General features: G+C 36.7%; 1 protein-coding gene across 2 annotated transcripts; it reads right to left on the minus strand.

The window, feature by feature from the left end:
• Nucleotides 1-1,564: 1,564 nt before the first annotated feature.
• odad3 (outer dynein arm docking complex subunit 3) lies at nucleotides 1,565-11,891 on the minus strand. 2 transcript variants are annotated; one of them, XM_089133805.1, is made up of 13 exons: nucleotides 11,719-11,891; nucleotides 11,298-11,410; nucleotides 11,112-11,186; nucleotides 10,847-11,026; nucleotides 10,306-10,407; nucleotides 8,794-8,919; nucleotides 8,280-8,402; nucleotides 6,559-6,702; nucleotides 6,290-6,450; nucleotides 5,992-6,145; nucleotides 3,680-3,829; nucleotides 3,424-3,508; nucleotides 1,565-1,877 (listed from the first exon to the last, which is right to left on the minus strand). In XM_089133805.1, exons 1-13 carry the CDS (start codon nucleotides 11,801-11,803, stop codon nucleotides 1,741-1,743), a joined length of 1,635 nt encoding a protein of 544 aa, XP_088989931.1. In that variant the 5' UTR covers nucleotides 11,804-11,891; the 3' UTR covers nucleotides 1,565-1,740. The 2 variants fall into 2 exon arrangements, with proteins under 2 accessions (XP_088989931.1, XP_039519755.2); XM_039663821.2 differs by having other exon boundaries at nucleotides 5,992-6,148.
• Between the last annotated feature and the right edge of the window lie 9 nt (nucleotides 11,892-11,900).

Genomic DNA, 11,900 nt, shown 5'->3' on the forward strand with positions numbered 1-11,900 from the left:
TTGTATAATGTATAATTTGGTATTATTACCCGAGTTTCTCAGATATTTCAGTTCCGTCCGAATATGCCATATCCCAGTAATCACTAAGGACAATGTCAGTAAAGATTACAGCGACTTTTTTACCCAACAGTGTGTCCTGTATTTGCGAAATGTGCCTTAACAGGAAAATTGCTTGTTTTAATAAATGACTCGCATTTCGTCTTATGTGAAGCTCGTGCACAGGTATCATCATCAAAGCATACAGAATATCTGAAATACAAATGACTACATTACAATATCAGGCTGTGATTGCACTGCAACATTTCATATTTGATAGTTTACATAATTTTCTTAGGAGAGATAGAACAGAAAACTAATTGGCTGACACTTAAACTGTGAATAAAGATTCATTAATGCTGATAATTAGCCGAAATAGAGGCACAATAGGATGATAAAAACCATGACATGCACAGAAAAGAACCCTGGATTATAACTTTATTATCTCTTAAGTGCATGCTTCAGATTGAGGCCTAATGAAATGCATACACACACACTCTCACTCTCTTTCTCTCATACCTTGGTGTACCTCAGCCAGTCACACTGTTTTCTGCTTCAGTGGCTCCAGTGTTATATAACAAGGTCAGGAAAGGACTTACAATTACATATACAGGGAACCTGGCCTGTAGCCTACATGGAAATGTTGTAGGAGATTCACTGATTCACTGTATTACTACTTTAAAAATGTCTGTGTTCATGTTTGGTTATGAAACAATTCTAAAAAGAGGAAACACTATTATGCCAACAAAGAATCCTCTGAATATCTCTGTTATAAGGACATCCACGATTTGAAGTACAATATTTATGTTAAATCATTGATAAAATCCAGGTATTTTCTACAGAGTGTAAATGCCTTTAGAGAACTCTTAAGTCTTAATTTTCTTGTGGATTTAGATTATTATTTTTTTAATGAATGATCGATTAATTTTACACTATACACTACTGCTCAAAACTTTGTGGTCAGTAAAAGATGTCTTAAATGTTTTAGAAAGACTCTTATGCTCACCAAGGCTGCTGCATTTATTTAATCAAAAACCCAATAAAACATTGTGAAATATTACAATATAAAGTAATTGTTTTCATTTTGAATATATTTTAAAATGCAATTTATTCCTATGATCAAAGCTGAGTTTTCAGCATCAATAGTGTCACATGAGTCTTCAGTAATCATTATTATATGCTGATTTAGTGCTGAAGAAGCATTTCTTATTATTATTATCAATGGTAAAAACAGTTGTGCTGCTATTTATTTTAAATTTTTTTTGTGGAAGCTGTGATAAGAATATAAAGTTCAAAAGTGCAGCATTCTTTTGTAACATTATAAATGTCACTGATCAAGGGATCCACAGGACATTTTTCAAATTCTGTTCTGAGATTGTATCTCGGCTTTATATTCAAAACAGGTGTCACGTGTGTCATGTGAGAACTGAGATCACCAGATGTCACGTTAAGAGTTTTCTGGCATGCAAGCAATCGTGCACAAACAACTCAGCAGCTAATACATTTACAGTATTAAAATCAAACGGCATCAACTGAGTAATTCATTTATTTTCCAAAGCATTAATATGCTCACATACAGAAGGGAGATAAAGCTACATCTGATCATGTTAAATGTTGATGAACTCCCTGGTGTCTGGATCAGATCAGTGTTTGCCCCTCTTTTTTTTTCCTCCCACCTCCATCCCCCCTCTTCGGAGGACAACTTTATTTATTTATTTTTTTATTCCTCTTTTTAATGTGAGTCTTCCTCTTGGTGTTTGTGTCAACAATTGACTGCGACTGTTGCTTCAGGGTGACACGGGTGATGACATCACCCTCATCGTCGCTGCTGTCGTCCTCATCTGTTGACAGAAAAGACATGCAGGTGTGTAAGGTGTGTGTCAGGTCTGTCTGCTAAACGTAATACAGACATGTGATTGGCTAAGGACAAAAAAGCAGGAAACTACTATACTGAGAGACCCCCCCGCCACGCCAATCAAACTGGTGGTGGACATAAGTGGCGGGTCTATATGGATAGTATAGACATACTGTATGTAATCTTTTACTCCATTTTGATTTCATATGGCTTTTATGTTCCAAGTTTAAATTTAACAAATGTCATGTGGTGTAACTATCAAGTAAAAACTAATAGCATATTTTCTTTATACTTTGATGAATGATAAAATATATTTTTCAAGATAAAAATAATTGTAAAAAATACCATTAAGTAGGATTTTTTATTAAGGAGGGTTTTAAAAAAAATATATATATATATATAAATATCCCATATAAATATAATATATAAATATCTTGAATATAAATATCCTGAAATGTGTTTGGGGATTTCACACCCCTAAAAGCTACATTAAGATTTAGGATACATGTATGAAAGCCCATTTCCACCATAAAGAAATAAATATGAGATAAGAAGTCAATTATGGCATAAAAAAAAACATTAAATGATAAAAAAAAAAAATATATATATATATATATATATATATATATATATATATTATATAAATGATAATATATATATATAAACACAATTGAAATTGTGAGAAAAAAGTAATTTATAGCATAAATATTTAAATTATCAAGAAAATTCATAAGTATTACGAAACTTATGAAACTTATATGAGTATTAAGTCAATTATGGCATAAAAATTTAAATTGTCAGGGAAAGTCAATACAAAAAGTTGAAATTGTGAAATAAAAAGTCAATTATGGCGTAAAAAAATTATCAGGAAAAGTCAATTATGACAAAGTCAAAATTGTGAGATAAAAAGTCAGTTATGGCATAAATAATATACATGATCAGGAAAAGTAATAAATACTACAAAAAGTCAAAAATATAACATAAAAGGTCAAGTTTAGCGTAAAAATGTACACGATCAGGAAAAAGTCATAATTGCAAAAAGTTTAAAGTTCCCGTCAACCGGAAGTTGCAAACGACTTTTCTCTAGTGCTGTGACGTATTTCCAAGTGAAACGGAATATTGAACAGAGGGCAGGGTTTTACTCTCCATCTCTCGCTTATAGCAGACTAACGGTTTGAGGGGAGTGGTTAAGCCAAGCGTTTCCCAACCCAAGCCGTCAAACCTACGTCATCCAACATTCCAGACTGGAGGAAACTTTTTCGATTTTGATTAAAGATTACCATGGTAAAACAATTTTTGTATACATATTTACTTGCACGGATTAATTGTTCACCACAAGCCTAGTAATATGTGCTAACAAATTAAATAGGGTCAGTTTTGATTTCACAGGGACTTTAAATTAAATAAGCATAATTGTGACAAAACATTCATACTTATTATCTCATGACTTGGTATTTCAACAGAGCATGATTTTTTGATGTTCATGATGTGGCAGAAATGAGATTCCATGGTGATGTGAGCTAGTGTCTCACCATCAAAAGAGTCCTGTTTCTGGGCCTCATGCAACTTAATGCGCGTGTTGTACTGGGGTAGGTTTCCTGCTATATTGACAAGGAACTGCAAAGAGGAATGAAATAAACATGATATTAGTAATATTAGTACTTAACAACTTCCAAAAAATTCAAATATGACATTCCTAAAGTAAACAAAACAGTCAATGTTTCTAGTTACACATCTTCAACAAGCCAAAATACAACAACAGCAACTTGACTAATCGTTGTTCCTCACCTCCTCTTCCTCCATCTCCCTCTTGATGGTTGCCAGATCTTTGCCCTGTAGTTCCTCCTTTAGTAGCATCAGTTTCTGCTCAGCCTCAGACAGCAGCTGCAGTGTTTGTTCTTCTGAGTCTGGAGGCAGCTGTGGTGTCGGACCCTTCGTCTGCCAGAGACCAAGAGACATACTCAGACGTTTCTAATCGCTGCTCAGCTACATACACGTTAAACAACGTTAAACATGATTTAATGACTAGTAAATGAGCGAAACGAGCGGTTTGTGGGCGTGAACAGTATTTTAAACGATATAAATACTTTTCGTTTTCTCACACAAACCGCTCGTTTCGTGTCTTAGGCCAACAATGTGTACTTACATTTACGAGTCATTAAATCATGTTTAATTTGGACTTCTCTGTGCATGCTCTTTGAGGTGGTGACCATAGACCTCCATTATATGACTGATAGACCCGAACGGTTTGACCTAAAAATATTAAAATTGAAACTACTGCGGAAACAAAGACACCTACATCTTGGATGCCCTTGAGGTAAAGCTAAAACATACCACAAATTTATTTCAAAGTGAACTATCTCTTAATTACTCACCCTCATGTTGTTCCAACCCCTAAGACCTTCGTTCCTCTTTGGAACACAAATTACGATATTTTTCTTAAGCAACGAGAATACTTATTCAGTAATTTCATATCAGACACCAATGCATGTTCATGAGAGCACCAGGATGCGTGTGTGTTTGTGTGTGGAGCTGGCGTTCTGACATTTGACCTACAAGCAGAGGACGATGCACGTGAGGTCACGAATGCGCCGAGATGCTCTCGCAAACGCGTGTCGGAGTCTGATAAAGAACAAAATTGACATTTTGTTTTTTTGACGCACAAAAAGTATTCTCGTCGCTTCATAAAATGAAGGTTGAACCACTGTAGTCACATGTACTATTTTGACAATGTATTTCCTACCTTTTTGGACCTTCAAAGTGTTAATTTAATAGCTGTCAATGGACCCTCTCCTGAGCCACAGGATTTCATCAAAAATATTTGGGTGAACTAACCCTTTAACCCTTGTGCATCAATTTAAAAAAAGTTACATATAGGTAAAAAGAGGACAAAAATGTCCATGTCAAAAAACTGTCATAAAAATGTGACGCTTCGGAGCACAGACTTAAGTTTGGTATCATTTTAAAGAAGACCCTTTGCATATTATTGCTGAAGTAAAAGAATAATAATAAGTAAATCCAAAAAAAAAAGCTATATAGGTGTAAGTTTATGAAAATTATTTATAAAAAATATTTTACATAAAATATATATTTTATAAATCAGGTTGAAATCAAAACTGCAATAAAATCAAAGCCATAAATCTAAATAGGTTGTGTTCCAAATTTGAGGATGATATCTCAAAAAATGAGCTTTCGGTAACAGTTTGTTTTGGCGTAGTAACATATTTTCCCCATTGGGTGCCAGCAAAACCCCACTGGTGCTCACAGTGATTGGATTTGTTATTCTCTCAGTATTACAAACACACACATGCGCACACACACAAACACACATATTTTTTTATAACACGCATATTAACCACACTCTGACATCCATACCAACACACCCACACAAATATTGTTGCATAATTTATCCAGTTGGCTCTATAGTATGCCGAAGCAGAAAACAGAAATAAAGCGATATTTGTTTTATAGGCCAAACTTAAAAAAATGGCACCATCTGATAAAAAAATAGTAAAAAAATTAAAATGTGAAGCCTTGCCATCAGAATGAAAGCCTCTTAAGAAAGATTGCATAATTTTATAGTTAACTGAACCGGGGATTTAAAATTGCAGTTTTAATGGGTTTCAATGGGGACATTTTTGTCCAAAAGGTGCCTAATGCAAAAAATATTTTTTTAAGAAAATGATGGTGAAATAGTAAAATTCCAATAAAAATACACACCTGTGCCAATTTTTTTGCAGTTAGCTTTAACACAGGCAAAGTGATCAAAAAAAACAAAACTGAAAAGGACAAAAATGTCCATTAGGATGCACAAGGGTTATGTTCACGAAAAGCCATGTTTTATGGAGTGTTTAGGCCTGGTGTCACAGACAGGGCTTAGATTAAGCCAGGATAAGGCATTAGTTTAATCAGGACATTTAAGTAGCTCTTATAAACACACCGTAGAAAAAAAAAACATATTTCTGTTGTGCATCTTGAGACAAAACAATGTCACTGACAAATTTTAAGATATTAAAACAGTTCAGTTAAAACAGCTCAAACATGCATTTTAGTCTGGGACTCGGCTTAAGCCACGTCTGTGAAAGCAGATTCATTAGTACCAGTGGTATGTGCTGTAGTTTGTCTCTGAGCTGCTGCACCACTGCTTTGACAGTGTTTAGTGTATGCGTGAGATTGTCCAGACGATCTTTAGCTGCATCACGGCGCATCTGCTTCTGCTGTAGCTGACGCTCGCAATCCTGTAGCATCTGTTGGCTGCTAAACAACCAAACACATGCACAGAAGAGAATTAGAGAGCTGACCGAGGACAATAATGTTATAATTCAGTCACAATAACAGAGCATGTGATTATGAAGTGATATCAGTACTATTCATACAGCCAACAATGTCTGCTCTCACCTTGAGAGTTCAGTTTCTCGAGAGTATTTCATTTCCTGAAGCTGAGTTTGCTTTGTATTCCTCTCTTCCTTCAGCTGAAGCAATATTTTCTCATTTTCTGCCTTCATCTTCTCCAGATGTTCCTGTGTTTGTCCCTGAGAGATAAACCTGTCCCATAATTCCTATTACAAGAGAAATCAGGGATAAACATTGTTAAACACAGAACAGAATTAACATTGAAAGGCGTAATCCATATACACTGAAAACTGTTGAATGTCGTCTGTTCTCACCTGTGAGTCTTTGACTCCAGTGGCCTCTTTGATTTGCTGGAAAGCTTCTTCATAAGTAGAGATGGCTTCCACTTCATCTACTGCGTTGGCACTGCGCTGAGCCTCGCTGTTCTGCTCATCGGGGTGCTTGGCCGCCCACTGGGGCTAAACGTGACAGACGGAAGGGGAACAGAGGGGAGTTGGCTGAATAAACTCCACAAAATCATTCTAGTTTTGGCCAAGCGGAGAAGGCTTAGTGAAAAGAACGGCCTAAAATAAATGTTGAGAAAGATACACTACAGGTCAGAAGTTCAGTATACTTAAAACATTTGTCTTTTTTTTTTAATAAAAAATACAATAAAAACAGGAATGTTTGTTGATATATTTCCCAATATTACTGCATTTCTCATCAAATAAATGCAGCTTTGGTGAGCATAAGAGACTTTACAAAATCGAAATTATTCCAAGCCTTTGACCGGTATTGTATTATAATTAGAAATAGTTGAATTGTCAATTTTAGTTTTATTTGTGTGTTGTGAGCTTTGCAGCATACTAACAGTCCTGTGCACTTCACATAAGAAGTGTTATTAGTACGACACACATATGTTTATGCTTATCAGTAGGGTTGGGTATCGAGAATCGAGTATCGATTGGAACCGGGACTAACTTTTCGTTTTTCCCGGAATCGTTCAAAAGTTAAAATTTCGATTCCTAGTTTCGATATTCACAAAAAAAAAAAAATGTTTCGATATTCACAGTCCGCCGAGCGGAAGAAGAAACCGCTGAACAACACCAACGAAGAAGCGCCTACCGGAAGTGTTGGCATAACCGCGCGAGTCGAACATGAGTAGCTTACGTCGGCGATCCAAAGTGTGGCTTCACTTTTCTAAAAATAACGAAATCTCGGCAAAATGCAAAATTTGTGACAAAAGGAGTATTTTTACAGAAGGAGTATTTCCTTCAGAAAGGCCGTTGGTTCGCAAGGTTAGCTAAACTTTTTTGACCCTGCCTCTTAAAAGAATCGGAATCGAGAATCGTTAGTAACCGGAATCGAAACAAGGAATCGGAATCAGAATCGTTCAAATTCAAACGATACCCAACCCTACTTATCAGAGTAATGCATTGTTAACTGGTAGAGCCCGACCGATAAAGGATTTTGAAGGCCGATACCGATTTTAAAATCCGATATTCCGATATATCGGCCGATATTTTTTTTTTATTAAATATTGTTGGATTTCACACACGTGTAAAAGAAAAGCTAACTTTTCTGCACAAGATCCGTTTGATACTTTTTCTCTATGTCTAAATGTTCACTCCTCGCAAGTATAACTTACATTTTACAATGCAGAGACTGTAACTAGAGATATGCTAGTTATAAATACAGTAATCATTACTTTATTTAGGCAGAAAAAGTTCATTGTGGTTTCCAAGCTCATTAATGTTAACGTTAGTGGTCTTCCACTGATGATAGTGGCATTAGCTAGCTTAGTGGTTAGCTAGTCTATGATGAGCCATAATTTAGCAATAGATAACATCATACTGCAAATTGTAAAACATACATTTTCAACATAAAAGGCCAAGGAGAGATGATTAAAGTGTGTTTTGTCCATTTTTATTTTATTTTTTAAATATTCATTTATCGGCCATTATAACTGCCAAAACCGATATTATGGAAAATGCCTAATATCGGCTGATAATATCGGTCTGGCTCTATTAGCTGGTGTGTGATGGAGGATGCTCACTCCTCTCTTCATCCTCTCTGCCTGATCAGTCCTCTCCTCCGCCTGCTTCTTGTAGCGGGAGAGGATTTCCTCTCGCTCTCTGCGCTCTCTGTACATCTGCTCCTCCTGAAACTGCAGCACAGCCTGGACATACACACACACACCTTAACGATTAATGAGGCATTTATATAGCATTTTATTATGTACTACTGTACACCCAAAGCACTCTACAATCAGATCAGGGGTTCTCCCCTCAACCACCAAGTGTGCAGCATCCACTGTCAGAACACTGGTGCCAGTACGCTCAACAAACACACAAGCTAGGTGGAGAGGAGAGAGAGTGATAAAGCCAAATGAAAGCATGAGGATTCTTATTAGTAGGCCCTGATTGATAAAGGCCAATGGAGGAAATTTGGGCTGGACACCAGATCGAGTTACACCCCATTATTTATGAGAAGTATTACTTGCACAACCTTTACCATGGCACACTTGTGCTTCCTTTATTATCTCATTACATTAAATGCTTTGTCTTTACCTTGGCTGCATCCTTTGACAAGTGAGCGTCAGTGTTCATGACCTGCAGTTCTTTGAGCACTTGTGTCTGCCGGTGGATCTCCGCCTCCAACCTGTCCAGCTGTGGTTGAAATGTAAGACTTTCTTCCTGAAGAAACAAATAAGAGGATAATCCTAAATGTTTATTTGCCATGCTGTTTAAAAGATTGAGGTCGCTTTTAATCTTAAAGGGATTGTTCGCCCCAAAAAATGAAAATTATGTCATCATTTACTCACCCTCATGTGGTTCCAAACCCATAAGACTTTCGTTCATCTTCCGAACACAAATGAAGATATTTTTCTGTCCCTCCATTGACAGCCTATGCAACTACCTCATTCAAGAAAGGTAGTGAATACATCATTAAAGTAATCCATGTGTCTTCACTGGTTTATCCTCAACTTAAAGCCACACTGCGGAACCTTTGGCCACTAGGGGCGCTCGACCTGTAACTTTCACGTCTAGCGTCCCTAGAGGCCACAAGCTCCGCAGCAATGTTGCAAATAAAAGTCAACCGGTCAGCCTCCCATGTCTTTAGATTGCTGGTTTAGCTCACGCCAGCGAGCGAAACGAAAGCTGGACCAATGTGTTAATCCTCGTCCTGGCTTTTAATTTGTCACTCGCTTTTCTTTGTTTGGTTTCCTCTGATAAAACCGTTGCCTTCTTCCTTGTAGGTGTTGTTCGGCCATTGACGAAAACATACAGACGGCAATCAAACGCGAGTTGAGCACTAACAGAATCTGAGGAAGTTTGGGGTGGTGGGGGAAGTGACGTATATGCCGGAAAAGTGGTTGAATTTTGTAGTTCTTTTTGTGCTTGGGTTCCTACCCGAAACCCGAAGTTACAAAGTGCTAGTAAAAGCGATACAGACACCTTCAGGATACGGCAGACGCGTCATTCAACCTATTGCAAGTCGATATACCATCTCAATGGGTTTTGGTAATATATTATAAAGGTTGAAGAGTTCCACAGTGTGCAAAAAAAACACACAATTTAGCCGTTTATTTACAAAATAATAATCTCCATTGCACGTTCACGAGAGCAATTTTTTGTAAATACGGTGGTAAATGATGTTGTTGTTGCTTTTTGCACAAACAAAGCACTCTTTAATTTAATCATTTATTTTTTTTATTTATTAAAGATTAAATACATTTTAATAGATTACTTTAATGATGTCTTTACTACCTTTCTGGGGCTTGAAAGTGATAGTTGCGTAGCTGTCATAGAGGGACAGAAAGCTCTCAGATTTCATAAAAATATCTTCATTGCGTTCTGAAGACGAAGAGTAATTAATGACAGAACTTTCATTTTTGGTTCAACTAACCCTTTAAGGAAATAAGTCTTATGCTCACCTGTACAATTTAAAAGAACTGTTTTCTATTTTAATGTAATTTTTTCCAGTGTTCAAAGCTGAATTTTCAGCAGGTTTATGTGGTTTGTGTGTACTGTGTCAGTCTGTACATGAATTCAGTTCATCATCTGTTCTTTCTCAGATACCTGTAGGTGGTCCTTCAGTTTGAGGTATCCTCGCGTTATGTGCTGTGCTTCGTGATATTTCAGCTGCGTTTTCTCCAGTCGGTTTTCCAGAATGCGCAATTTCTATACATCAAGCACACAAGTTCATTCATTTTCTTGCTTGAACTAACGTATTTAATTGTGCTCATCAATGCAAGGTGGGTAAACACTCTGCTTACCACTAATCATGACATAGGAGAAGACTTTACACAAGAAGAATGACTTATTGGCAGAGTTTCTTTACTGTAATTCTCATAATGGTGTGCAAAAAAATCATATTCCCGCAAATTGTATAATAATAATAATTGTAATAATAAAACATTGTGGGCATGGTTTTAAACAGGATTATATTTAGTTTGTTTGTGTTGTAAATTACAGTAAGGAAAAATTTGGACCAAAATTATTTGTCTGGACAAAAGGCTTAATTTTCTTACTGCCTTTTTTCCTTTTGATTTTAGGAGGAAACCTGATCTAGGAGGAAAGATTCACCAGTGTTCCACAGGGAAAAAAAGACAATTTCTACCTTTTCCTCCTCCTCTTGTTTCTGTTTGTCAGGCAGAGGGCTTCTGCTCTGTGGCTTCATCTTCTGGTACTGGAGCTTCAAGACCTCTAAACGCTCCCTCTGTTTCTGAGTGGTGTGTTTCATAGCATTCAGCTTCTTGGTTTTATCAAACACCTCTTTCTCCAGCAACCTTTGAGCTGACTGGACAACAAAAATTTGAAACAAAAGTGAAAGAAGTCACACAAAAGTTTTTAAAATAACTGATTAAAGGTTAATTTAACCCCACCTTAAGAGACATGTTCCTGAATGTTTTCTCCAGCCCACAGCTTTGCAAAACATCCTTGGTTGCTTGTGTATCTCCCTGGACAACCATGACCAAAATATGCATTAAATACACCTATTACGTTACTTAAATTGTATGGTTATGTTTTAACATCGCATATATGTGTGTGTGTGTGTTCATAATTCTGACCTCAGACAGTTTCTTGCGCAGGTTTTTATTCTCTTGTCTTAGCTGAAAGATGGTTTCACTGTTCTTCTTGATTTCAGACTGAGAACTTTCGTAATATGCGCTTGTCTCTCCCTCTAGTGGACAGAGAGAGAAAAACATTCATTTAACCGTAGTCACGTGACTCAAGTGTTTTGAATCACGCTTCGGATCAGTGTTTCGAATCATAGTTTCGAATCATCTGCGCTTCGGGGATCTCGCAAAGCTTCGGAACGTCTGTTTCGCGTCAGTTACTTGAACGAAGTAAATATACATTAATGAGCACATATATTTTTGAAAGAGCTAAGTGTTTTAGCTAAGAATAAACTAAAAGAGTTACACAGTGTAGCTTTAAGCAGGTTTTAGGTTTCAGCTTAATTGGTGAAATCTGTAATAAAAAACTTACCCAGAAGTTGAATTTTTCTTCGGAGCTCCGAAATTTGATTATGGGTAGGGTGCTTGATGCCCCCTGAGGCAGACGTGCCAGACATTTTTATGAATATTTATTATTTTGAGGTTTAAATGTGGATTTCCGTCTCTACCGCCTTGCCAACAGCCTCCACGTTTGTGCGTCTGAAACTCGTTGCT

Source organism: Pimephales promelas, chromosome 8 (genome assembly GCF_988280905.1).
Source record: "Pimephales promelas chromosome 8, fPimPro1.hap1.1, whole genome shotgun sequence".
Lineage (NCBI taxonomy): Eukaryota > Metazoa > Chordata > Actinopteri > Cypriniformes > Leuciscidae > Pimephales > Pimephales promelas.

Coding starts and splice junctions, on each gene's coding strand:
- odad3 (XM_039663821.2), bottom strand. CDS start 11,803: ATGTCTGGCACGTCTGCCTCAGGGGGCATCAAGCACCCTACCCATAAT. Junction 11,187..11,297: donor TGCGCAAGAAACTGTCTGAG/GTCAGAATTATG, acceptor ATGGTTGTCCAG/GGAGATACACAAGCAACCAA. Junction 8,920..10,305: donor AACTGAAGGACCACCTACAG/GTATCTGAGAAA, acceptor TTGTTTCTTCAG/GAAGAAAGTCTTACATTTCA.